Genomic DNA, 27,104 nt, shown 5'->3' with positions numbered 1-27,104 from the left:
AGTATCAGCCATCTTCAGACAGACCTCTTTGATCCCCCTTCCTGCCACTTTGGGAGGTTAGCTGCGCCCTTCCTTACCTGCTACCTGGTCTCTGTTGGGAGTGGGCTCTGGTCCAGGGGCTGGGTGTTCTAGGCCATCCTCCACAGGGTTTAATGTGGGTCCAGGCAGAGTTTTGGTTGCAAAGGTCATCTCTACAGTTGTGGCCTATAACGTAGAAAGCATGCTAGGGTCTTCATCACTCCCCGCTGCCTCCTACTGCTAGCTCCGACCCGTTTACTCTGCACCCACGTCCATCCAAGCTCTCTTCATCTGGGTCCAGCCTCCAATCTGGACAAACCTCCCAATGAACGGATGCTTTTCTTTGGATGAGGGACGGGGTAACTAGCTGCCTGCTGCCCTGTCCCTCCTTCCTCAGGCTGAAAGTATCTCACCTCAAGGCTACCTGATTCTGCTGTTAACAACCCTTGTCAGGGTGAATGGAAGGGAGAGGACTGTAGAGTTATCTCGTCCAGAGTAAAGGGAACTAGGCAAGCTCAGTGCTGAGAGCCATCCCACCAACTTTCAAGTTAACTTCAGCTCTCTAGAATGTTATTTCCTTCACACACCTACCCACACACACTGGCCCTCTCCTCCTGCATTGCTATGACAAGACGTGAAGGCCATTTTTTCCCTCAGCCTCTACTCACCACGAGCAGCAGCTTCTCAACACATTCGGGCACCACATTGTGGAGGTGGCTGAGGTGGAAATGCAGGGCAGGCCGGCCCACCAGCTGCTCCTGGCAGAGTGGGCACCTGTACTTGGGCTGCACGGCATGCTGGGAGAGTGCGTGAACTCTCACCTGGTCACACTCTGGGCTCAGGAAGCTGCAGTAGGGACAGCAAAATACCTGGGAGGAGGAGTCAGCAGAGAGGGTGGGGCGTCAGGAGAGAGGTGCAGGACCCACTGTTTCTGTCCAGATTTACGAGATGAGATCAGACAGGAAGGCCCCTTAACCCACTCAGCCCCAAACCAGCATTCGAGGCCGGCAACCCTCTTGGACTCGGACAAAGGCCTAGCCTAAGTTGCTACTTTGACTTCCTTCTTTGTCAGTGTCCCCCACCCTGCTGTCCCTTCGCCCTGGCTTTGGCCTCTCTTTTTTCAGTGTGTCTTTCCCTGTGTCTGATACCCTTGGTCAATTTTCCAGCTTTCCAGCTGGTCCTACACCAGCCTCTGCCCCATATCTAGCCTTCTTACCCACAGCCCACTGCCTTACTTTCCTGTGAAATACCTCCTTCAGTGCATTTTCTGGGCTGAGGTACCTGTGTTGTCTCTTCGGGTCCCTTGGCATTTCCTACTTGTCTGCCCTGGAAGCTGACTCATCCTTTCAGACTCAGCTGCGTTACCATACTCTCCCTCCCCACTTCTTGTCCTGGAACTCCTTCTCTAGACCAGGCTGGCCTTGAACTCTAGAGATCCGCCTGTGTCTGCCTCCTGGGTGTTGGGATTAAACGTCTGTGCCTTAGGGGATTAAAGTAAGCACTATCCTGTTTCTTATTGCTTCTTAGTTATTATTATTATTTTTTAATATAAGCAAATGCTACCCCTCAAGTAACTCTGGTAAACCTAGTCTATCTCTTAGCACATCATGGCCTAGACTTCCAGATAGGCAGGAGACAAAAGAGGCCTGCTACCACATGCCTGATCTGACTAGTGGGCATTTTCTCTGCTGCCTCAGACCAAGCTTCTCTCTCGGGCCTGTCTCCTATTCTTTCTCAGGCCTGCATATTGGAGCAAGGGATGCAGACATTCCCATGAATGCACCTAACCCTCAGGACAGACGCCTGTAACAGACAGCCTGTGGGGAACAGGAGCTGGGAGGAAGAGAAACTGAGGACAGAGGTATCTCTGCATGCTGCCTTGGAGTCTGGGAAGCCCAGGATAGCAGGCATCTCCAGACCAGAGATGTGGGATCTCCTCAGAAGCAACACTTTAGAGACCATAAGGCTAAGCTGCTCCTGAGTCTCCTCAAGTTCCAGTCCTAGGCTTTAGAGGCCGGTGGGACTTGTCAGTGAGTCACTTGCTTGGTGCCTCTATTCTAAAGAAGGGGTGCCAGGACAGTGCTCCCCAGACTTGTGGCTCCTCTGAGGAAGGAGCAGCCTCCTAGCAGCCCAGGAAGCTGCTCTGACTTTTCTTTGCTTTTCTCATCCTTCCACTCTTCCCTCCCTCCTCTCCTGGCACCCACCACCTGTCTTTCCTACTTTTAATACGGTTTCTCTCTTGACTTTTCCTACTGTCCCTTCCTGTCACCCCAGTGTTCAGGCAGCTCTCTCCCACACGTGAACACATAGAACTGTCCCTGAACGGAATACCTTGTGTGGTATTCTGAACTAAACGAGCCACAAGTGTGACAAAAGCCCCGACAGCAGTGTTGTCCTCACCCTTTCCAATGCCATGACCTCTAATGCAGCTCCTCATGTTGTGGTGACCCCAACTGTAAAATTATTTTTGTTGCTACTTCGTAACTGTTATGGTGGTACCATTATGCACTGTGACATGAATACCTGTGTTTTCTGGTCTTATGCAACCCCTGTGAAAGGGTTGTTCAGCCCCCAAAAGGGTTGTGACCCACAGATTGAGAACCACTGCTCTAGAGTAAGAGATTTCAGTAAAGCTAGCCCCCACCTTCACCACCCCAGTCACCCCAGTTCTGACCGTGATCTGGTTGGCATTGTCTCTGGGAAGGCCAGTTCTGTCCTCTGTCACCTCGGGAGCTGAGGATGAGAGGAAGAAGATTAAGGACTCCTAAACCCTACCCCCTTCCTGCACAGCCCAAAGGCTAGCAGGCAGCTTTCAGGGTAGAAGGGGGGCTTCTGAGAATGGAAAATGGGAAAGAAATTCCGAAGTCAGATGAAGCCTGGCAGGGGTCCTTGCTTCGTTAAACAGGGCTAGGTTTTCTTTTAAAAATTTATTTATGTATTAATATATGAGTACAATGTAGCTGTCTTCAGACACACCAGAAGAGGACATCAGATCCCATTACAGATGGTTGTGAGCCACCATGTGGGTGCTGGAATTTGAACTCAGGACCTCTGGAAGAGCAGTCAGTGCTCTTAACCACTGAGCCATCTCTCCAGCCCAGGGCTGGGTTTTCAAAGTGGGTAGAGATACCTGGGCAGATGCAACTTGTTCTCCCTTCCCCATGCTTTGGTCAGTTTTGCTCCTTCTGGGAAGGAGGCCTTTTGGGGTGCTTGGGTTTCTGAAAGGCCCCATCAGCATGCCAGTATGCACAGTGAGTCGGGTAGGGGAAACAGGTTGGAGGAGCAGCTCACCCCGTTGTTCCATCTTGTTCTGGGCATCTTTCTCAGAGGTGGGTGGCTGAGCTACAGGGGTGTCAGGAGCCTTCCCTGTGTGGGAATGGAGAGTCAGTGAAACATGGTGAAAGATGGGAGAAGGAGGGGGGGAGAGAGCAGAGGAAGCAGGACAAGTAGCCACGTGGTGGAGGAATGGATGAGTGAATCAGGAGATGAAAAAAGATGGAAAGCCACCAGATGAAACAGGGTAGAAGTGCAAAGTAGGACAAGCCTAGCACCCCATCCCTAGGAGCAAGCCCCACAATAGGACTGGTCTAAGCTTGGCCTCCTGGCTTGACTGACCCTGGGAAAGGGAGGCCCCACAGGTAGTGGGAGAAACTGTAAGCGAGGCGGCAGCCGTGGTGAACAGGAGGCGGTGGGCAAGGAGATTACCACTCAAGTAAGAATTGACAGATGTGTAGGAATTTATTTTCGGTGGCAGCCTAATTAAAGTGTTAAAAGTTCCTTAACTCCATTCAGCCTTGCGCCAGGATCGTTAGCTATTGATCTGGGCCCCTCCAGCACTTAACTCCAGCCAGCGTATTGGCAATTCAATTAGCACCAGTCAATGCTTACTGTTCCTGGTTCCTGCTGCCCTGCCCTCGCCCTCACCCACCGCTGGCCTCTCCAAAACCCAGATGCCCATGCCCACCTCTGACAGCCCCTTCCAGGCTCTTCTCCACCCTCTGGATCAATGGCGCCTGGCTGGCTGTTCCTGGCCTCTGCTGCCTAAGGGGGTCTCTAAGCCCAGCCTTGGGGCTGAAGACCTCCTGGGAGACAGGAAGAGGCTGGGAAACTTGTCGGGGCCTCTTCCCATCCCCGTTACCTTTGGACCTAGCCCACAGCTCCTACTGCCTCCTGGCAAGTCTGGCCTATTGTAGATTATATCTTCTTTCTTGCCTGTCACTGTGCACAGCTAATAGAGCTGGGGCACTAGTTGCTACTCAGAACCTCCTGTCCTTTACCCAGCAGAATCTCTACGGCCTCCAGTCCTCCTGCCTGCCTCCTTCCTGGGAAACCTCCCTATCCCTACGGCCCCATCCCACCTGCTCATTCTCCCACACCTTCCTACTTGCTGTTGATGGCTCGCACGTCCGTTTCTACCTCCTTGGTTACTTTGCTGTTATCCCCTTGCATCGGCTACCCCCACCCCCCCTCCAGCCCTTGTTCTCCCGTTTCCTCTTCCTCACCAGGAGTTTGAAGCCGCCCATGGCTGAAGCTCAGAATACTCTGGAGAGCTGAGAGTCCTTCTTCGGCTGCTGGGCTGTTCTGTAGCAGCTGCAGACGCCTCTGGGCCTGGGCATCTCGGTGGGCAGCGGTGCGCAGATGTTGCAGCACAGCTAGGCGGGAGGGCGTGTCCCAGGCACACAACAGGCAGTGGTAAAGCCCAGGCTCTGGCCCTGCCTCTGCTCCTTCCATCTCCAGCAGAAACTAGAACCATGGAAGAGGCCAGCTCAGATGTAGAAGGTACATGTTCAGATCTCCGGGGACTGTCCCTCCTCGCCTGAACTCTTTCATTCCTGGGTGACCTCCCTCGAGCCTTCTACGCCACCACCCCCATGCACCACAGCTTTATTCTCTCAATTTTCTTTTTCTCCCATCCATCCTGGGTTCCCCAGTGTGTGACTGGAATCTGCCTCTGTCCTGGATACGGTGATGGGCTGGACTGAGATGGGCTCATCCTATGGCATATGTGCTAGAACAGCCGAATAAAGTCTGTTTTTCCTCCTCAGAGCCCTCTGTCCTTCGGTCTTACTGCACGTCTGCCCAACACTGTTACCCTGGTACACACACTGCTCTATTCTTCATGTCCACCACCACAGGTTCCTCTAACTCTACCCTGTACCTTCCACCCCACCCTGTTCTTCCTCCCTCTCCCGCCCCCTCCTGCCTGAACGTCACCTTATAGATCTGGCTGTTTTCTTCATGGGCTGAACCCCGGGCATGCAGCTGCATCTTCTCCTTGCTGTTGGACTCAAAGTCACAGATGTTGCAGCGCAGGTGAAGTGGGGAGAGAGAACCGTAAGAAGCCCCATCCCCCAGGGACAGTGGGGAAGGGGTGCCCATGGCTCCGCCCCCCTCCCGGAGGTGGGCTGCTAGCTGGTATTTCTGCGTATGTTTGTCAGTCTTGAGGTGGAGCTGGAAGTTGGCCTTGAGCTGGGTGCCATAGCAGCAGAGCTTACACCGGTGGGTGTCACCAGCTACCTCCTTCCATTCGGCTTCGGGGAGGCTCCGGCCAATGCTGCAATGGTATAGCAGCAGCTCCAGGCTGTCTGTGCTGAAAGCTTGGCATACCAGGCAGCGGAACACCTTCAGGGCTGGGCTGTCGTCTGGGGAGGGTGAAGTGGGCAGGCCATCAGATGAGGAGCCCAGGAGCTGACTTGGTGGCAGATGGGTCTCAGGGGAGAGGCTGCCAGGGGCTAGGGGACAGAGACAGATTAGGAAGAAATGAACGGGGCACTTAATTAGAATAAGCTATGTTTACCTAAATGGGGAGCTGACCTTTGGAAGAAGGCAGGGAACACAATTTGACTTGGGTAGGGAGCAGCTGGAGCGGAGTAAGGGGCTTACTTACCAGCTGTGGGGAACTTGCGGGCAGGCGCTCCGAGGTGGTGGAAACCATTGAGAAGTAGCTGGGCTTCAAGGGGCTTGTCTGGCCTCAGCCCAGGCCCAGGTATGGATGTCTGAGGCTGTCCTAGGGCCTGGGGCCCAAAGAACTGGAAGAGTTCAGGAGGGTTGGTGGGGGCAGCCCCTGGTGGGGGAGGAGGTCCTGGTCCCACCAGCCCTGGTGGCAGGCCAAGTGGCAGCCCCTGGTGCAACATTAGAACGTTCTGCATGTGTTTCTCAGAAGTCATGTGGATGCGCAGGTTTCGGGAGATGTTGGTTTCATAGCTGCACACTTTGCATTGCCAGGATGATTTGGTCTTGGGCTCTTTATCCCCTACAGAGGGGGGTGGGAGGGATGCCTCCGGGGGACTTGCCTGCCCACCAGGCCCTGCCTGGAAGCCCTGCAGGTTGGCCAGGTGCTTGTCGGACTGCATGTGGATGCTGAGGTTGCCTTTGGTGGTAGTGGAGTAGTTGCAGACGTCGCAGCGGTAGGGCTTGTAGCCACAGTTGTAGCTCTCTCCACGAGCGAGGCGGGGGTGGGCACCCCCGGCGCTACAGTAGCTGCAGTGGCTGTTGCTCTCCGGGTGCTTCTCCCGCATGTGCACGTCCAGCGTCTGCTGGTACTTGTAGTGCCAGTTGCACTTGGGACACTTGAGAGTCTTGCAGGAGTTGCGTGAGTGCAGCAGGGACATGTGGCTGGACAGGCTGAGGCCCTGGAAGGCTGCAGGGGCTGGAGTGTAGTCATCAGCCAGGCGACAGGACGGAGGTGGGTCACTGGTGTCTTCAGGAGAGCCTGCTGGAGCTGGGAGCACGGCCACCTCCTTAGAGGTGGGTGAGCTTTGGTTGAGCGGGAGGCAGAGCCCTCCGTCCTCTTCCTGCCCCTCAGGGAACCAGTCTGGCCCTGCCTCGCCTCTTGATACTGGCGATTCTTTGGCTTGGGTTGGGCTGGGGTCCCAGGTGGCTAGGGCTGTGGGTGGGGATGGTGGGCTGAGGGCCATAACCTCTTCAGCGGGGAGAACAAGGGCCTGAACGTCTGCTTCTGGGGGGCCGTCCTCAGCCTGGGCTCCATTTGTCTTCACAGTCACTGTGCTGGTGTCAGGTACTTCAGGAGAAGGGCAAGTAAGAAGTTTTGGTTCCAGAAAGCTTAGGAAGGCCATGCCGCCATCATGACCCTCCTGAAGTACGGCTGCACTGCCCAGCAGGCCTTGGTGGTGGGCAGGGGTCAGCTTCACTCCATGAGAAAGTGTGTGACCTATAAAGGCCTGGAGCCTGCCGAAACCCAGGCGGCATAGAAGGCAGATCCAGAACACTGCCCTGTGGTCTCCCCGTCGGCTCCCCATGGGGCCGTCTTTGGGATCTTCGGTTGGGTTTGGAACCAGCTGGTAGCTCCAGAAGGATCCATCCCTTCCCTCACAGGCAGCCAGAGATGGCGCTGAGGTATCATGGGACAAAATTTGGTCAGAAGAGCTAAAGCCTTGGACTGGGTCAAAGCCATGTTGGACGTGAAGGGTGGTAAGGTACGAGGAGGGGAAGTGGGCAAGGAGGGGCAGGCTGGGCTCTTCCTTGACGCTTGCCTCATCCCAGGGGAAGCCCTTTGGTAACAAGAGTTCACTGCCTCCTGGCAGGGGCAGGTTGGCCAGTAGGTATGCCTGACCTCCAGCCGCAAAGAATAAATGGTTGCTTAGGTCTAAAGGAAGGATTCCTTCCTCGTCCTCTGGTGGGATGTGACCACAGCCAGGCTCTTGGTGGGGCTCTCCGATCTCCTTTGGTAGAGCAAGGTCACTGCCTGACTCCAGACGCTCTCCCCCTGGCTCTGAGGACCTTATGCTTTCAGAGGTGGAGGGGGCATCAGGGGGATCTTTGGTGACAGGATCAGAGGTGCTGGAGGAGGAGGCCTCTGGAGGTGGTGATGGAACATTGTGCCCAGGGGAAGGAACTGTACCAGAGGAAGAGGCTGAGTTAAGGGTAGCCATGGTAGACGGAGGGCTGCTGAGGTTTCATTTCAGCGTGACAACCAGGACCCTGCGGGGAAGCATGGAGAGAGAGAGCAGAGCCATAAGACCTCAGGGTCTCCAGCAAGGCTGAATGTACGGACTCTTTAGCCCTACTATGCTCTCTGAGCACCAGACTCAGGTGCCCTCGTGCCAACTTGAGGCTTTACTTAGTGTGTCTAAAATCAGAATTCGCTCTCTGTTGCTTTCCGAACTAGCTCTTCTCCATCTTGCAATCTCTTGGTACCACCATCCCTCTGCTGTGTCTGCGTTGCTCCGTGGCACTCCAGAGCAAGCTCCAGGATGCACCAGACCCTACACTCACATCTTCCTCACAGGCAGTACCTTGGCCCAAGCCGCTGCTATCTTGCTGAGCTAATGCACCAGATGTTTTTCTCGGTCCCACCTCTGCCTTCTCCAGTCCAGTGTCTCCATCTAACAGCCAAAGCGACCACTTCGTTTTTAACTACGAGAGGTGTCGAACACTTGTAAGGAGACCCTCTGTCTGCGCATGGGCAGCCTCGTCTTCATTTGCATCCTCACCAACTGCTTTACTTTTCAGTGCTTTAACTTTAGGTTAGAATTAAATATACATTTAAGGCTATACTTTTCTTTTTTAAGACATGCTCTCATGTAACCCAGCCTGACCTTGAACTTCGGAGTCTCTCACTTCCTCATCTGCTGGGATTACAGGTGTGCTCCCCCGCAACTCCCAGTTCATGAAGTTCTGGAGATTGGACCCAAGGCTTTGGGCCTCCCAAAGCTATCTCTCTACCTCTCCCTCATGGTTGTCAGAAAAAACAAAAACAAAAAAACCTTACTTGTGTGTATGTACATGTGTATGTGCCATGGGGTCAGTCCTCTCCTACTATGTGCGTGCCTGGGATGGAGCTTATGCTGTCATTGCTTGGCGGCATGTACCTTTACCACTGCCATTTGTCAACCCTCATAATTGTCTTTAAAGCGTGCAAACCATATTACATTCTACTTAAAAGCCCATCAGTGGTTTCTCACAGCACACGATGAAATCGAGGCTCCTTTCCCTGGTTTGCACAGGCCTGCCTGCCTGCCAGAGAGTCCACCTTTTGTCTCTGAGCGGTCTTGTTTTAGCCTGCTGGTCAGCTCTCCAGACTTCCTGTCTCTGTCTTTCTCCCGGCATTACCCTTTCCCTCTTTTTCTTGGTCCTTCCTGTCTCTCCAGCAAGCCGACTTCATTCCTTGGTCCTTGCCTCAGAGCTTAGTCATCTGGTGCGTCCTTGACATTCACACCATCCTCCAGACCACTGCCCAGACTTTCCACCGTCTAGTGAAAAGTTTTTTCCTAACTCGTTTTTCCCTTCTGGAGGGTTAGTTTCATGAGAGCCTGCCTGCTTTCTATCTCTCTATGAGCACACAGCATAAGGTTAGCCCTAAGTTCAACTGGTTAAGAATGATCTCAGATCCTCTTGCCTCTACTGTCCAAGGGCTGGCATTACAGGCACATGCCGTTGTGCTAAATGAATAGCTTTCAAATGGATGGATTCCGAGAAAGATCCCCAGGTCCAGCCCCGAGTCAGCCCTTTTGCTTTTTTTGGCACAGATCTTTCCCAGTGTCTTCTAGATCCAGACTGTTTGGGACATGGAAGTTCCAGGAATTTCCTTGGTTAGTTGGAAGACAGTAGCTCCTTTGTAGCCCTCTCTACTCTCCAAATTGAAGACACAAATATTAGCAGTTAAATCCTAGTAATAATGGTACTAGCAGCTGTTAAAGTATTTATAGCAGGGCCTTGGCACCAGCTAAAACCGTATCAGGCCCTCACTAGGCCGAATAGCATTCTCAAGGGCTAAATGAGCTACTGATAGTAACTGGGCTCTAAAATGGGGGAACAGCTTAGAGCACAGAATGCCCACATCGTCCTGGGCTCAGTTCCCAAATCTGCACCAGTTGGGGGTGGGGAGTAGGTTGATGCTTGGAATTCCAGTACTCTGGTAGTAGAGGCAGGAGGATCAGAAGTCCTGCCAATATAGCAAGTTCAAGACCAGCCTAGGGTATGTGAGACCCTGGAGAGACTAAGGGGGCTGGAGGCAGGGGCTGGGGTGGGGAGGAGGAAGGAGGTTGTGTGTGTGTGAGGAACTGTCAAGCCTTCCTTAAAATTATCAGTTCACTAAGCATCCATCTAACTTCTTTCTCACTCTCTGAATCAACAGATTTCGAATGGTAAAATGTCTAATGTTCAGGCCACACTGCTTCTGAGAAAGGGCGCCATCTTTAACCCTCATCTCCAGATTCCCACATTTGATACGGTTCTTGGTCCATGTGCCTATTCCCACTTCCGGTCCCCAGGAATCCACCTAGGCCGGCGTTGGAACCTTTAAGGAATTCTGGAGGGGCGGAATTAGCAATGCTAATGAGATGCAAATAAGTATCTGGTAAAAGGGTTGGAGAAATCTAAGGGAAATGAAGAAATAGGATGAGGCTCGGGGTGGAGTGCAGACTCCCAGTTAGGTAGCTAGTAGGAGCCCTGGCATTGTTGGAGAAAGGCGGTCCTTCTGAGGGCCCTCGGCGGGAAAGAGGATGGTTAAGTTTGTTGGTTTGTGAGGGTTCAGTCATTTCCACAGGCTGGGGGCCCCACTTGATAGGAAGAGCTGAGGGTTGACATGGCGGGCTCTTTAACTCACCTGCCTAGGCAGAAGAGCCCCGCTTACAAGTGTTCAGCTCCCTTTTGGCTCACAACGCTACACCACAGCTCAGGCTGAACAGGCTCCGACCCTGGAGTAGCTCCCAGATCCCTTCTCTCTCTAAAGCTTAATTCTCCCAACTAGAAAAGGGCCACTGATTGCTAAGTAGAAACCAAAGGGGCTCAGCTTTTGGCCAGCTCGTGGGCGAGACCCGCAAAACCGCCGGGTAGGTCAGCTGGTGGCTGTTTAAAATTGCAAATCTCTTCCCTACCTCCCAGCCGACCTCTCCACTTCAGGAAAGAATTTCAATTGCAAATTTATCTCTGCCTCGTGCACACCCCTATTTCCCTCATCCCTCTCTCCACCGTGTTTCTCCCACCACCACCACTCAACTACCAAGACTTCTGTGGTCAGGGTGCTCCCCACTTTTAATCCTTCCCTCCTTCCCTTCTGACTCCTCTCTCTGAATCTCCAGGTCCCTTTTTGGTTTGCTTTGCCCTTCTTGCGTTGGTCTGTCAATGGCACAGAAGCCTCTAAAAGTCAGGACCTACCTATCTGCTAACCCTAGCCAAGATTCTCAGTCACCTGTCCCATGGCCATTTCTTCCTGGGGTCCCCAGCATTTCTTAAGAATAGCTTAAGTGGGCCTGGTCTCAGGTAGAAGGCAAGAGCCACGGACTCTGACATTACAGCTCAGAAGGAATGGGAGAGAAGGCGGCTGGTGTTCAGGAGGTGGGGGACAGCAGAGGAAAGGGCTGGGCCTTCCCAGAGCAGAGGGGTTGCTGAGCCTGCAGAGGCAGTGTGTGATTAGAGCGGAGATTGATGTGAAGGGGCGCCACAGACGGCAGAGAGAGTCAATAAAACGAGAGGATCGCATTAGAGGCGACAGGGAGAGCTTTAAATTACAAGGCTGCTGCCACCACGGGGGATGGAAGGAGGGAGCCCAGGAGCCCAGGGAGGGTGGAGAGTTCTGAAGGTGTAGTCGCTCTAAAGATGGATCGACAGCTGTAAAGCGGCCCCCAGTCTTGGGAACTCCCTTGTGGCCCTTCCCTTCTCCCGTTCCAGCTCCTCGCCGTGGTGAGGAAGAGATAAGGCAAGGCTGTGGAGAAACATGCTTTCGTTCCAGCGGTCTCCTCTCCCCTTCTGCCTGTTACTCAGAAAAAGCAGCATGGGAGTGCTTTCAAGGCACAACGGAAATTGCTGTCCTAAAAATACAAGGTGGTCATGACTACTGACCCGAAGAGGAAGGCATATATATGTATACACACATACACACACATGTATATATCTGGAGCAGAAACAGAAAGGCTTGGACTGGAGGTTCGGCATACAAGTGGGATATCTTTAAGGCAAGCTTTGAGGGTCTGCAGGACGGAAAACTGACAGACAACCAGAGAAGTACTAGAGCCCGGGGTGGGGGGGTTGTCGGGAGGGCAGAACACAGAAATGGAGTTAGTGGCTCCACAGAATTTGAGGGCAACCCAGGGTGTTTCCCTCCAAGCCCTACCTGGGTTGGATTAGGAGGAAAAGAAACACCACTGCTCCCTGCTGGTCATAGAGGGAACGTCACTGAGTTCCAGTTCTCTGAAGAGTCAAAACCTCCTCCTCTCCGCTTCAGGCCCAGCGAAGGGTGAAAGGTTCTATAGCAACAGTTCTGGCACCAAGACACTCCCAGCCCTGAGCTTTACATCTTCAAGAGTAAGAGCATGGGTTCAGATCCACGCAGACCAAGGCCATGCTGGCCCCAGCACTCATGGGCCGTCCACATTGGCAAGTTGCTTATCCAGACTTATTTCCTCACGTGGAAACCTGGGAGCACTGGTGGGAGGACCATGAAGGCCACACACGGACTGCATAGCCTGGGTGTCAGTGAAGGCTGTGCTGTACCCTCTGCCTTGGCCATCTTCTCCCTTGGGGCAGAGCACGGTCCAAAAGGAGGCTGGCATTCCTCCGCTCTCAACGGAGGCAGAATAGATTCACAGCCAGTCCTCCCACAGTTCACACCCAGTCCTCCCACAGTTCACACCCAGTCCTCCCACAGTTCACACCCAGTCCTCCCACAGTTCACTTGTTTGCTTGTCCCCCCCCCTTTCCTCTCTGACATAGCATCTTGCTCTGAAGCCCAGGCTGACAATAGACTACCCATGATTCTCCTGCCTCAGCTTCCCAAAGGGGATGATAGGCATGGGTTAGTTACACTAGGAGGTTGGCAGAGTTCAAGTATTACTCAGGCCTTTGTTTATTTTTATGGTGCTGGGGATTAAACTTGGGGCCTTGCATATGCTAAGTGAGGGCTTTACCTCTGATCCACATCTGCCCTTGGCTGCTGGGTTTGGAGACAACCATAATCTCAGAGCAAAGAGAGATGCCTCCCTAGCTCACACTCAGGCTAGGTGAAGCCGCTAACACTGAGCCCAAGCTATTATGACCTCTCCCTGCATTTACTTTCTAATGGATTCCTTTATTTTTGTGGTTGAAGGGACTGAATCTAGGAACTCCAGAGACAGCTGCTCTCCCACTTAACTTTTATTTTAAAGATTTGTTTTTATTACTTTAATTGTGTGTGTGCATGTGCAGGTACTGATGAAGGTCAAAGGTGTCTGATTCCCTTTGTGCTGGGAACCGAGTCCTTTATTAGAGCAGTGAGTGATTTCAATGGCTGAACCATCTCCCCCTGCCCCCCTTTTCCCTGAGACTCCGTCTCATCATGTAGCCCTGGTTAGTCTAAAACTCTCTCTGAAGACCATGTTGTCCTTGAACTCACAGTGATCCTCCTGCCTCTACTGCCCAAGTACTGGAATTAAAGGTGTGTGTTACCATATCTAAACAGTCCTTTGATTTTATTATTTTTTTAAAAGAAAATATCAATCTTCTAAAAATATTTTTTATTTACTCTGTGTGTGTGTGCGCGCAGCACACAGGCACCCAATGTGGGTCAACAGGTTCGGTGATATGTGCCTCTATGCATTGAACCATACTACTTGCTAGCCCCTCTTCTGTTTTGAGACGGCATCTGACTAAGCTGCTTCGGATGGCCTTGAACTCTGTAGCCCAAGCAAGCCAAAGCTTGTGTGACTCCTACCTTAGCCTCCCAAGTACGGATGATGACGGGCAGGCCTGTGCCATTAGGCCCAGATTCCTCTACATTTAAAATAATAATTTCTCTCAAACTGTAATGCAGTATCTCAGAGTCGTTTTGATTCTACCTTTCCTACTGATCTCTCCATCTTCATGAATATTTAGAAAGTGCTTACTTTGTGTAAGATTAATTTTGTTCTACAAGAGAGGGAAAAGTGAGCACAGAGGCTGGTGAAATAAACAAGCAGAAGAAAAGCCACAGACAAAGAGACAGTTAAGGCTGAGACAAGAGGCCTAGGAGTGAGGTGTCTTGTAATTTGCATATGTAAATATTGCAGTCTTCCGGACTGGGTGGTGCGGTGTCCCTAGAGAGTAGAAGGCTACCAGGAGGCAATTTTATACCGTGCAAGACACTTGAGGGGACCCAGTAGGTTGTGAGGAGAAAAGGGAAGACACAGAGGAAGATGAGGGTGGGTGGTAAGGAAACGGGTGAAAGGGAAGTTGTGGGCTGAAGCCACACACATTAGCATGGGCATTGGTTTCTAGGCATGTTCACTGCTAAGAGGTGGGTTCATGATGCCTAGACATTAGATGTCTTAGGGTGATAGCATCAGGCTGCTCTGATGCACAGGGCTGTCTAAGAATTTTTTAAAAACTATTTATTATGTATATGTCTGTGTGAGGTTGCTCAAGAGAGCCAGAAGAAGAAATATCAGACTTCCCCCAGGAGCTGCAGGTACTAGGAACTGAACTCTGCAAGAACAGCAACACTGCTACATCTCTTGAGTCCCTGTGAGACTCAGCTCAGAGCAGCATATGTTCCACATGCCTCAGGCTTGGATGTTTACCTGAAGCCAGCTCAGAACTGTTCTTTTGTAGCAGCATTTGGAAGTGAGGGGCAGAGGCTGGTGCCCACCATTTTATTTGATCCAGGCACAGGCTATCTCTGGAAGACAGGGTTTGGAAGAATACCATAGTCAGGTCTGTTAAGTGTTTCTGGTTTTCACTTTGATTCAAGCTTCTGTGCCAGGATGATGTCACTTTAATGCTATTGTAGCATCCTTGGGAGACTGAGGCAGAGAGATTATCAGCTTGAGAATGTCTGGGCTACAGACTGTGGGACCCTGTCTCAAAGTGACAAGTGCCAAGCTTGGTGGTATAAGTATGTCATCCCAGCACTCAGGACTTGGAAGCAAAAGGACCAGGAAAAGCCCAGGGTGGTTATACAGAGTAACATAGGGGCCTGGCTTAAAACACAAAAATAATACACAAATGTCAAAGATGTAAAAAAAAAGACAGTCAAAGATGTAAAAAAAAAAGACAGTTATATAGGATATAGCTCAGCAGTAGAATATTTTCTTAGCATGTGTGAAGCCCTGGTTCAATCCCAAATACTACTAAATAAACAAACAGAGGAATAAACAAATCCTATTACAACAGTCACTACATTTTGAATATCTCTATTCTAAAGATCCAAAGTATGGGCTGGGTGTATACTGGGAATATACTCACATTCTCGAGGTCTTGGGTGAGTATTCAGCACTCAAAGACATAAGCAAACTAAACCCTCCCAAGCTTGGTGGCCCATGCTTATAGCCCTAACATTCAGGAGAAGGATTGCTGTGAGCTCAGGACGGCCTGCATTAGTGAGTTTAGATTAGCCTGGGCTACAGACGTCTTAAACAAAGAAATGTTTTAGAATTGATTTTGAGCAGCAATAGGATCTTAGTTTGTTATATACCCTTCCTATGTGTAAGACATAGTCACAACACAGGAACGAATACTGTGGGAAACTTCCCTTTTCCTTTGGGGACTGTGGAGGTGGCAAAATGGTTAAGGATACTTGCTGTCCTTCCAGAGGACATCTAGAGGACATCCGCATGGCTGCTACAGTCCTCTGTAACTAGCTCAAGGGAATCCAACACAAGCATCCCACACATGTCCACAGAGGCAGACGGATCTCTGTGGGCTCAAGGATAGCCTGGTTTAGGCAAGCCAGGGTTAAGTGTGTGAGGCCTGTCCTGAAAAACAAAGCAAACTTCCAAAACAAACAAACAAACAGAAAACCAAAAAGCAGAACAAAACCCTGGCTAATGTTAGGCAACTAGATAGGCATAAGCAGGTGGGCAGGCTTGGAGGTTTTTGAAGATGGACCCCATCTCCCATTACCTTAAGAAAGGGCGGAGGTATCACTTTGTTAAGGGCCATGGAGAGAAAAGCTAATCCTTCCTGTTCAGAGGAAACGAAATTTGAGTTCTTCCTCTGGCCCTGGGTGGAGAGGAAATATTCTGATTTGCCTTAAATATTAGGACAATGCATACAACTGCCCTCCCCCTCTTTACCGTTAATCCAGCTTAGCCTGACAGTCTGGCCAGGGGACCACCCCTTAGGAAAGGTGATTCACCAGAGGAAGAGTGAAGGAAATGGGAGAGACAACTATCCCCTCAATGAGACCGCATACTCAGCAGGTAAATCCCTCTTACTGTCTCTTACAGAGAGAGGTTCATGGCTAATCCGGACTGTGTTCCTGAGCTCTGGCTCAGAAGTCTAACTTTTTTTTTCTCCTGACCCTTCCTTGGACACTTGCCTGGAGGCTACGGACGCTTGCTCCAGTTCTCCAGGCGCCCACCACTAAATTTTCTGAAGCCCTCTAACATCTGGGGCTTCTTACAGGCCTATGGCTTCCATGTAACTCAAAATGCACAATTTTCTCTTTCTCTTCAGTCTTTCTCTTAAAGCTACCTGGAATTTCAATTTGCCTGGCCTGTCATTTTCTCATGAAACGGCCCTCGAGCTTCCTTTTAAGGCCATTAAAAAAAAATTTGTTTTTTCCCAAAGACAGATTCTCACTTTATAGCTCTGGTTGACCTGGAACTCCAAATGTAGACCAGGCTGGCCTTGAACTCATGGAGATCCAGTCTGCCTCTGCCTCCAGAGGGTTAGGATTAAAAAGCACGTGACATCACACCCAGCTATGTTTTTAAATCCTTCTATCAATGCCACTAAGAACCCATAAAAAGGGAACCAATTCCCCAGGAACAGGTTTAAAGGATATATATGAAACATGATTTTCACGTTAGATGGTTGGTCTCTAAGATATCTCCCGTGTGCTTTGTCTGTCCTGGTCTCTCTTGCACTGGGGACAGAAGATACTCAGCCTGTCGCTGTAGCAATTACAATGGCTGATAGCTGTAACACAGGACCTGGTATATACTAGACAAATACACAACCATGAGATGGGTTACTAGTCACAACAGCGGACATCTTTAAATGTTTGCAGCATGGCAGGTCCTATGTGGAGCCCTGGCAACTGCTACAACACTGACCCTCCGCTGCTTCTGACAGCAACAGACAGTTCTTCATCCCATCGTACACACGGAAACAGAGATGAGTTCAGTGATTTTTTTTTTTTCTTTTTTTTAAGAAAAGCTGAATCAATGGCTGGCAAGATGGCTCAGCCTGATGTTTGAGTTTGATCCTTGGGCCCCATGTGGTAAACAGAGAGAACAGACTATTTCTGTGTGTGATTGCATGTATGTGTGTATGCACCCCCTTGTGTGCTCATATACACAAATGTAATGTATACCCACATATATAAATTATAAACATATATATTTTATACATATCTATGTATATATATTAATCCTAGCACTAGGAGGCAGAGGCGGGGGTATCACTGTGAGTTTGAAGCCAGCCAGAGTTACATAGTGAGGCCCTGTCTCAATGACAATAATGTTAGTAATAATAATCAGTAGCAGGTAGGATGGGCGGAAGTTCGGTGCTCCCACAGGGCCCCTGCTCTTGTGAGCACACAGTCTGAAGAGGCCTTTTCAAGGGTTCTGCTGCCTGTGTGTGTGTGTGTGTGCTGCTGAGCTGTGTGTATGCTGCTGTGTGTGTGTGTATGTGCCGTGTGTGCTGCTGAGCTCCTCTTTGAGATTTAAGGTGCAGAGGAGTTGGAGGCTGGGTTATTTGAATGATAATGTGTGTGTCTGTATCTCTTAATTTCAGAGTTGGAGAGATGGTTCAGCAGGTAAAGATGGTTGCACTACAAGCTGGATGGTCTAGGTTCAATCCTAAGAACCTTCAGAAAGATAGGAGGAGAGAACTAATGCCACAACGTTGACCTCTGACCTCCATACACACATAATAAAAGATAATGTTTTAAAAGCTAACAGTCTGCGTGTGTATCTACATTAGCGTATGGACTCAGTCAAAGCAGTCTGATGTCTACAAAACAAAACGAAAGAGAAAACAGACTTGGGGCTGGATGTATAGAAGTAGCAATACCTACTCAGCACCAAAAGAAAACCAAAACCTCAGCTTCTGTAGTCAGACAGGCCCAGTGTCAGGCTCTGGTTTTGTTCTGTAGAGGAGCCGCTCTGCTCAGGTGTTACAAAGAACATGTCATGGAGTTTTGTCCCTTCCCCCTTTCTAGCCTAATACTCTGGATATGATCAATCAATAAAATAAGAACTATTTCCTATTCACATGCCGTATTTCCTGAACGGGGGTGGGGGGGGATACTTGAAATGTATTGCTCGTTGGGAGCTAGTGAATTTGCTCACCTCAGGAGGGCATGCGCTGGAGTCCTGAGCTCACACCTATGTTGGCCCTTACTTTCCATTCTGCATCATGTGGCACGCTGCAGTGTGCCTGCAAGTGCTTGGTGGCCTGGCTGGCGGCTGGCTCAGAGTGTTTGGGGTGATGGTAATTACTAGGATGGCCCATCCCTAATGAGTGTGATCTCGTTACACTCTTGCTGCTTCTAATGGAGCTAACCTCATTTCACAGCCATTAGCGAAGGAGAGGAGGCCCCGCCCACATTTCACAGCCATTAGCGAAGGCGAGGAGGCCCCGCCCACAGGCCCAGCAGCTGTAGCTCTCACAGCTTTGGCCATGTTCTTCCCCACTGCTCACCATTACAGTTCACCTCTGGGGCTCCCTCCTTTTTTCCTTGTCTTTCTCTGGGCTCCTTTCTCCTGGTCCCCATTGTTCTTCTCTATGTTCACCTCTCTCCTGGCCTCCATCTCTGGGTCGCCTTACATCCATCACCCTCTACACGGCGTTTGTCCTCCCGAATTTCCTTCTCACTGTCTTCTTTGGCACCCTTCCCCTGCCCTTCACCTCTGCTGTCCTTCCCCTCCCCCACACTGCCCCGCCTGGCCAGAGGACAGATCTCCCGGGGAAACCAGCAAAGGCAAACAAAATGCAGTGACTTCATTATATTGGTTAATTTGCCACTTCAGTTCCTCCCATAAGGGTCATAACCAGCAAGGCTTGAACTCAGGACTGACCTGGTGCTGAGTTAAGACCTTGCAGTTTTCACGAAGGGCCACTCCCTCTTCCTGGGCTGCCTTGTCTGGACTAGAGGGGTCTCTGGGGTCTTTTTCTCTGTCCATACCACCTTCCCTCCCTTTCCATGAGCCACCACTTCTCACTCTGTCTGCCCTGTCTTCACCCTCCAGTGCCTCATATCCCTAAAGCACCAGGCTGTATCTCTGGGGTTTCAGAAACAACAGAATTTGAAGAAGCCAGAGGTGGAAGAAGGGTTCGGTGGCCTGCACAGGATAGTTTTCTAGACATAGGATAGAGGTAGGTAGCAGAGAGGGAAGAGGCCTGCGGTGGGGAGGAGACTGAAGTGCGGGGCAGAGGGCCTTTGGCTGGAAGGGTAACAAAGCAAGGAGTGAAAACTTAGAGTATGGAAACAAATTTTCTGTTTTTTTTTCCTCTCTCTCTCTAAAAAAAAAAAAAACAGTTCAATCGTCGTCTGCCTTTCTTCATTAAGAAGCCAAATGGCTGGCAACTGACTCTTGACCTTTTGCTTAAACCAAATCCCAAAGGGAGAGGGTGAGGGGAGTTAGTTGTGACTGGAAGGTGCACAGGGGAAATGTCTACACTTAGCGTAAACATACAAGGCCCACACCCATCGCCCCATCAACCTGGCACCTCAGTGTGCTACAAGCCCTATATGCATATATCCTGTCCTACTCGGGTCTCACACACCCTGGGGAATTATGGTCTCCTAATTGTATACTGCACACAAATTCTGGCGACCTGACCCTTAGTTCTGGGATAACCCTGTACTCTGGCTCTGACACAGGAGGAATATCCAGTCTTCTCACTGGACTTTTGGAGGGGGAGAGATACTGAGTGCTGAGCTGCCTTGGTAGGAAACAGAAAAGAAACCAGACCTAAAGCTACATGCCTGCAACCCTGGATTGGGGAGGGAGAGGCACGAAAGGATAAGGAGTTAAAGACCAGCCTTTGATGTGTAGTGAGTTTGAGGCCCTCCCCTTACACCCCCCCCAAATACAGAGAAACTAAAAAGAATGTCTTCTCAGCAATTCAGGAGGCAGACATAGAAGTATCACTGTCAGTAAAGGCCAGCCTGGTCTTAGTAGCAAGTTCCAGGCTAGCCTCTATATAGTAAAATCTTGTCTCAAAAAAAAAAAAAAAAAAAAAAAAAAAAAAGAAAAGAAAAGAAAAGAAAGAAAGAAAGACTATCTTATACCACTAGTCTCTAACCACCATTTAAACTTAGCACAGGAGCAGGTTCACCATCTGGACATTGTCTCCAAATCTTTTACCCCCTGCCTCCCCAGCCAAGGATGGGTGGGACAGGGCTAGGCAGTGCAATTAGTTCACTGAGCTTTCCCAGGGAGCAAAGGGGCCCCGGGAAAGCGGGTGGTAGGATGCCTGAAGCTTAGTGTGAGGAGCCTGAGAAGAAAGATGGAAAAATCAATGAAATGAGTTTCTAACAGTGAGGTAAAGGACCGCCGTGTCGACAGCTTGTCACCTGCTGCAAAATATGAGCTGCCCAAGTCAGTGGCGGCTGCTGACACAGTCACCACTGTCCTCCCCCTTCACCCCCTTCTGCGGCCAGGACCTTACTATAAGCCAGACTGACCCCCAGAGCTTCCTGCATCTCTCTCCCTTGTCTTCTCAGCTAGATTTCATAATTCATTAGTCTTTTGGATCTTTATTGCAAGAACAGGCCAGGCCATAAGCCCTGGTTGGCACACCTTTCTCTGAGATTTATTTCTGCAGATTTGCTCTGAGACTCATAGTGAGCTCATCTCACACACACACACACACACACACACACACAGTGGGCAGCTAATGTGAAGGTCATTTCTTACAGGCTTGTTTATACCACAGTTTGGACAGCAGCTAACTCCTATCTCTTGTCCTGTGACCCAGTCAGCCAAGGTTCACATCATAGTGATCACTTCAAGACAGGTGTTTAGGATAGGTCTCGTGATCATTCGTGAACTTCCGTGGTTATTGTGGACGCACATATCTGCACACCTGTGTGTGGCTGACTCAGCTTTAGCTTCATGATAGGGAATGAGGTTTGCCTGCTGTTTGAAAACTCTGAACCTTTTCTGGAATCTGCCTCTTCATCCTCCTCTGTATCTTTCCTAGACTCCTTAGGATTTAACCTCATATTATTCCAGGTCCACCCTCAGAGTCAGCCCCCAGGCCCGGTGGTCTTTCTGCCCTGTTTCTGATGTCCTTACATGACTATGTATGCAGACAGGTCTGGGACATAGGATGAAAGCTGGAATAACTCAGACTCTGGGCATCTGCTCAACAGGTATGTATGTATAAAGCCTGTTTTGTCTGACAGACACTCTGAGGTGTTACAAAACAATTAGAAACTAGAGGCAGATATGGTGGCTCACACCTAAAATTCTAGTACTCAAGAGACTAAAGCAGGAGGAGCTCAAAATCTGGGCCAGCCTGGGCTACAGAGACTGTCTCAACTCCCAACTCACTCTCCTGGAAAAAATAAACTGGATGGAAGCATCCCAGGCTCAGAAGATAACTGACCAGCCCTGTATCTCCCACATACATATGCCTTGGTCTCTTAAAATAAAGGGACCCCTTTCCCTTCCTTCATTTCAGTCAAGTATCACTGTGCCCTCCAGCATTTCAAAGCTCCCCTTCACATTCTGTTCAGGCGTTTGTTTATACTCTGCCACTTCTCCTAAAACCAAAACCAACCCTCCTGAGCTGCTTTCAACAGCTCTCTTCCCAGCTCACGAAGCCTTCTCCTTTCCTGTTCCACGCTGTCTGTCTGTCTGTCTGTCTCGAAAGCCTTTCTGTCCTGTCATCCTAACTTCAGTGCCTACTGTCTCTTGAGGTCACTTCCTCTTGCTTTTGTTAGGATTTAACAAGCCTAAGACACAGAGTAGTTTGTGACAATTGTCCGGAGCTAAGAATAGCTCCAGAGAAGCAAAGTCACTAGAGACAGGAGTCCTACAGATATGATTCTCTCCAGAACCCTGTCCCACACGTGATGCAGAGGGGCAAGTTGTTCCTGGATGGGTCTCAATATGGTAATGCCAGCTGCCTCTGACATCATGGAGGAGGGACCCTGTCAGGTTTCCAAGGCAACCAAGCAATTTATGACATCAGAGGCTTGAAGTGTTTGGTTCTCTCAGGGGGCTGGGAAGATTCAAGTTCCTGTCAGTTGCAGTAAATGGGAATTATACTTTTTCATCTCTTTTCTCTGTTCTCCTGGCTTGGCAGTAAAATAGGAAGAGGCTGATGGAATAAACACCGGCGAGAGTCTCTTCCCTCTCTCTCCATCTTTTGTGCCGTGTCCCCTCACACTGGAGGCGTCAGCTTCCTTTGATGCCCCACTCTTTCCTCTTCTCCCTTTCCAGGGCTCTCTGCGGCTCTGATCTGCTCCAGCTCTTCCTTCCTTTGCCATCCATACCTTCTTTGTACCATACCCTCTCCCCACCTCCTCTCCTTAGCTCGTCCCTTCCCCCACTGTATTAATTTCATATTGCTTTTGTTGACCCCTCCTCAGGAATACTCTCTCATCTCTCTCCTCCTGTACAGCTATTAACTCATATTTATTTAATTATTTCATTTGCTCAATTTTTCATTAATCGCTTCTTGGTTCCTCCCCTCCCCGTTCTTCGTTCTGCATAGATTTTCATCGTTTCCTTTGGCCATGCATTTCTTTAACTCGCGTGTTTACTGAACCTGGTTTCTACTTTCATCATCTGCCTCATCTTATCCTCCTAAGCTCCTGCAGTCTGGAAAAACAGTGATGGGTTTAAGCCCACGATAAACTCTCCAACCCATTACCCACCCTTACCATTCTTTAGACTGAATGAACACGGCCCCTGCACAAGATAGGTTTTCTGAGAATAATAAAACTCCTCTCATAAAAAAAAATGTTGCTGAATCCAAAGAGAAGAATACTGGGATCCCATGAGGGAAATGAGCTAAAAAGCCACAGGGTGACCAGGTAGGGTGGAGCGCAGTGTCCCACATCACCTTCCACAATCAAAGTTGGCAGCTATGGCACTGGTGGGTAACAGAGTTGTATGCCCCTGGAAGACCATTAAATTGATTTCTTGGCCTGTTTATGTGCCTTCACAAACATAACCCCTACCTCTCACCCAGTTCTTTGCCTGTGACATCTTCTCCTAGGGTTAAAATGCTGAGTGACAGGATAAGGGATAAACAAACAAACAAAAACAAACAACAACAACAACAAAAAACCAAAACAAACCCCAACAACTTTGCTAGACCACGGAGGAAAAGGAACAAAGATGGAGAATATGCAAGGGAGCTCATCAGATAAAAGGATATGGAAACAGGGTGAAATAAACTGGCGAGATAAGAGACGTATATACAATGGTAGAGTGGGGGAAGGGAGGAAAATTAAGTCAGCATGGATGAGGTTTGTGGTGGGAAGGTCCTGAAAAAGCGGAGGACACACTGGAGACCCAAAGGCACATGACAAACGAGGTTATCAACAATGTCAGAAGTTCCAAGGCTTCCCTGCTGAAGGTGAATAGTAGGCTGTTGTGCCCATGTTGAAAGGGCACTGGGGTCTTCAGAGGCAGACACATCAGCTCCATGCCCCCTACTTCTCAGGCCCCTGGCCGCAGACTACTACAATCATGGCTGATAAGCAAACTCCAAAGTATCTGCAAAAGGCCACAGTTGTATAGACAGACCCTGAAGGAGTAGTGGATGGCCAGTCAGGCAGTCTAGGCGTGACACACAGGGACGGGGTACGCGGAAAGGATCACTCGGGAGAGAAGTGTCACTGTCACAGAACTGGATATAGATGGGGTGGGGAGCCAAGTGAAAAATGGCACAACCACAGATCAGTGGGGGCGCAGGCACAGTGAGAAGCGTGGTCCAGGGCTCAGAAAATGATGAGGGGCATACGAAAGCGGATGGAGAGTTGGGTGGCAGGAGAAGCAGGGCAGGCATGCTTCACTGCCAATGGGGCTCCCCTCACCTACTTCAGGCAAAAATGAACATTAAAGGTATCCACTCCCCCTCCCACACGGCACCCCGGCGCGCTAGCCCATCCATCAGCCCTTCCGCCCCTGGTTTCTCGCCCATCTCTCAGCCAGCTGGGATCCTATGCGCGCTACAGGCCCCTCCAGGCTGATAGCTCAGAGCCCTCACACTCACCCGGCCTCCCTTCCCCTCCAGGAACCCCGCTCCCGGTAGAGCTCGGCGCGGTACGTCTAGGCTTTCGCTGCCCTCTGTCCGGCTGGCCCTATCTTCCCCTTCTCCGTTTCTCCCCCTTTGCCTCTCTTCCCCATCCCCACTCGCGCGCCCTTTCTCCCCAATACTCCTGTCTCCTTCTCCCCGGCTGTCTGTCCGTCCGAGTCCCCTCCCCCAGCCTCTTCCCGTCCCCCTCCGTCCCCTCCAGTAGCAGTCTCCCAGCGCCTCTTCTCTCCTCGATCTCGAGATTCGGAAGAGCATGGAAGGGAAGGAGAGTGAGAGGCAAAGAAAAGGGGGGGAAAAAGGAAGAAAAAAAAAAAAAAAAAAAAAACAACCCAGCAGCATCGGAAATCGATGCACTTACACCTCAGCTGGAAGCAGGGACGGGAGTCGAACCGCGGCCGCCAAGCAGCGCGAGGCGGGGAGGGGAGGGGGCGATCTTGGAAGGGACTTCTCCGATGTGTTGATTCCTTTTTTGCCCCTCCTCCTCCCTCCCTTCAGCGCTCGCTCCGGGGCGTCGGGGACGGAGATGGAAAAATAAATAAATTCACGGCGGTGAGGGAAGTGAAAGAAAATAATCAATGCTATTTGGCTGCGGCTGAAGTGTTTTCCCCGCTTCGTGAGTGGGTTTCCATTGATTCACCCTGGGCACTGGCTTGCTCCCTGTCTCCTCCTCCTCCTCCTCGCCCTCCTCCTTCAAGCCCTCACTCCTCCGCCTCATTCACTGGCTGGAGCCGAGGCGTCCCACACAATGGAATAATCAATACCCAGGCGCCCGGGGCAGCCCCACTGAGCAGGTGCAGCGACCCGCCCGCCGCAGTGCATGCTGGGAATTGTAGTCTGTAGGTCTCCGCCCTCTATAGACAGCTAGCGGAGTCTACTGGTGTCCCAGGACGCAAGGGATCTGGGTGGGGGCCAGGATCTTAGGGCGGGGCAGACCGACCAGGTCCTCAGGCTTCTTCCTTGACTTAGGCAGTAGGTCTACCCTATGCCTGCATAAAGGCAGGTCCTTTAAAACTCTTGTTCTCTTCTCTTTATCCTGTTTACAGATGTGTGTTTTAGTTTTATTTTTTTGGTTTTCGAGACAGGGTTTCTATGGGTAGCTTTGGATGTCCTAGAACTCGTTCTGTAGACTAGGCTTCTGCCTCTACCTCCGAAGTACTAGGTGTTTTTATTTTAAATCATTATTGCTACTTAGAGCTTTCGGGAGGTCCATCTTCTTCTAGCCTTATTTCCCTTCTTCTAGCCTTAACGTTCCCACCCCCTCTTGATTAGTAGAATGTTCTGTATCATAGCAATTACTCTCAAGTTTCTCAGCGCCGTATTCTTAACCCAGTCACACTCCCCCCGAGTTGGGTAGGGAGCTGGGAGGTTTTGGTTCCTTCTCCTTGTCAGCCCATCAATGTTTTATATTCTAATTTTTAAGATTCTACAGCGGAGCTGGGTGTAGTGGTGGACGCCTTTAATCCGGCACTTGGGAGGCAAAGGCAGGTGGATCTCTGAGTTTGAGGCCAACCTGGTCTGCAGATAGAGTTCTAGGACAGCCAGAGGTATACAGTGAAACCCTGTCTTGGGGGTTGGGGGGGGATTCTAAAGCAGAGTATACAGGACTTCATTTTGTAGTGGAGGGAAACATGCCAGCTCAAGATCGCATGACCTATAAATAATAGTACAATGATGCAAATCTCAGTAGTCTGTCTCAAGAGCCCAAGCTTGCTGCTGTGACATGTTTTATGGGACAGCAGCAACAAAAGCTACTGAAACCAATATTTTGAGTTTCTAACATGTAACAGTAAAGTTTGTAACTGATTCTTCGGTCCTCATATAACTGTGAGGCAGGTGGAGTAGCCTGCCCAAAAGCAAGGGTCTACTAAAAAGAACAGATGGGGGTTGGGCTAATGAGAAAAGCTGGGGTGGGGGGACTTGTTTCCTCTTAACTCAGATATTTGGCTTTACTTTTCAGTTTTTTGGACCCAGAAAACACTGGTATTTTCTGTGTTCTGTAAGATCATAGATCATAAGCAGGAGTTTGTTTAATGCCATCCCAAGTTCAAAAATGCCATGCCTGTAAACACCAAGTTCCCATAATGCTCCCTGCCTGTCTCACTCCTGGCCCTGGACGGGCTGGAAGTCAGTCTCTAGCTCAGACTCTCCTCAGGCTGTGATCTCTGCCCCAGCTGTCCCGGTGGTGGGAAAGCAGGTGTCCAGCACGCTGCCTGAGTACTGCTCATACTGACAAAGCCACCGCAAGGACTGCTGGGCTGAGTCTGCCAGTCACTCATGGCTTTTCAACCTGCCACTTAAAAAAAATATGCATATACTAGTGTTCTGTCTGGAGGGTGCAAGAAGAGGGCGTAAGAACCCCTGTACTGGAGTTAAAGAGGTTTCGATCTGCCACGCCAGTGCTGGGAAGGTAGTCCCAGAGCTCCGTAAGCACAGCAAGCGTACTTAAGTGCCGAGTATCCATCACTCCAGTGCTCCCATCACATCTCTAATTCACATTCAAACCGTCACTTCCTCCACGGACACCAAGTTTCCCACTCTTCTTTATTCTAAACCTTGGTACCAGTCTGTATTAGATCCCCTCTAAAATCCCAGTAAAGGGCATGGTGGCTCACACATGTAACCCAGCAATCACTCGAAGGGGAAGCAGGCTAAATTGGGTTACATGAGATCCTTGTTTCAAAACAACAACATGCAACAACAAAAAAACCTCCACAAAACTATAAAAATATTCCAAATGGCTAAACTGAATAACTCCACTCATGTCCCAGACCATTACCACTGGAGAGCCATAGCTTGTGTTTTATCAGGCCCACCCACTGTCTACACTCGGAGGGGTTGGGAACTACCCTTCCCGTTCGCCACCCCCCAAAGCCTTCCCGTAGAGCTTTAGGTAGAGTCCCGCTGGCTGACACTAATTGCATGTTTCTGAGCACCATGAAAGGTGA

At 50.3% G+C, this 27,104-nt stretch overlaps 1 protein-coding gene across 2 annotated transcripts in view; it reads right to left on the bottom strand.

Moving 5' to 3' along the window:
- Window positions 1-24,604, bottom strand: part of ZFHX2 (zinc finger homeobox 2) — a 30,192-nt gene extending 5,588 nt beyond the window's left edge. Inside the window, exons 1-8 of one of the 2 annotated variants that reach the window (XM_080926110.1) lie at window positions 24,518-24,604; window positions 5,906-7,959; window positions 5,233-5,750; window positions 4,521-4,761; window positions 3,310-3,384; window positions 2,693-2,751; window positions 687-887; window positions 78-204 (exon numbers count right to left, since the gene is read on the bottom strand). In XM_080926110.1, coding sequence (XP_080782236.1) covers window positions 78-204; window positions 687-887; window positions 2,693-2,751; window positions 3,310-3,384; window positions 4,521-4,761; window positions 5,233-5,750; window positions 5,906-7,910 — 3,226 coding nt within the window. In that variant the 5' untranslated portion in view covers window positions 7,911-7,959; window positions 24,518-24,604. Of the gene's footprint in view, window positions 1-77; window positions 205-686; window positions 888-2,692; window positions 2,752-3,309; window positions 3,385-4,520; window positions 4,762-5,232; window positions 5,751-5,905; window positions 7,960-8,576; window positions 8,658-24,517 lie in introns of those variants that run through there. The other variant, XM_080926111.1, reaches the window with a different exon arrangement.
- Window positions 24,605-27,104: the final 2,500 nt, after the last annotated feature.

The sequence above is a fragment of the Micromys minutus genome, assembly GCF_963924665.1.
Source record: "Micromys minutus genome assembly, chromosome: 12".
Classification (NCBI taxonomy): Eukaryota; Metazoa; Chordata; class Mammalia; order Rodentia; family Muridae; genus Micromys; species Micromys minutus.
Note: the sequence above shows the minus strand (reverse complement) of the source record. Positions and strands in the feature narration are given on the sequence as shown.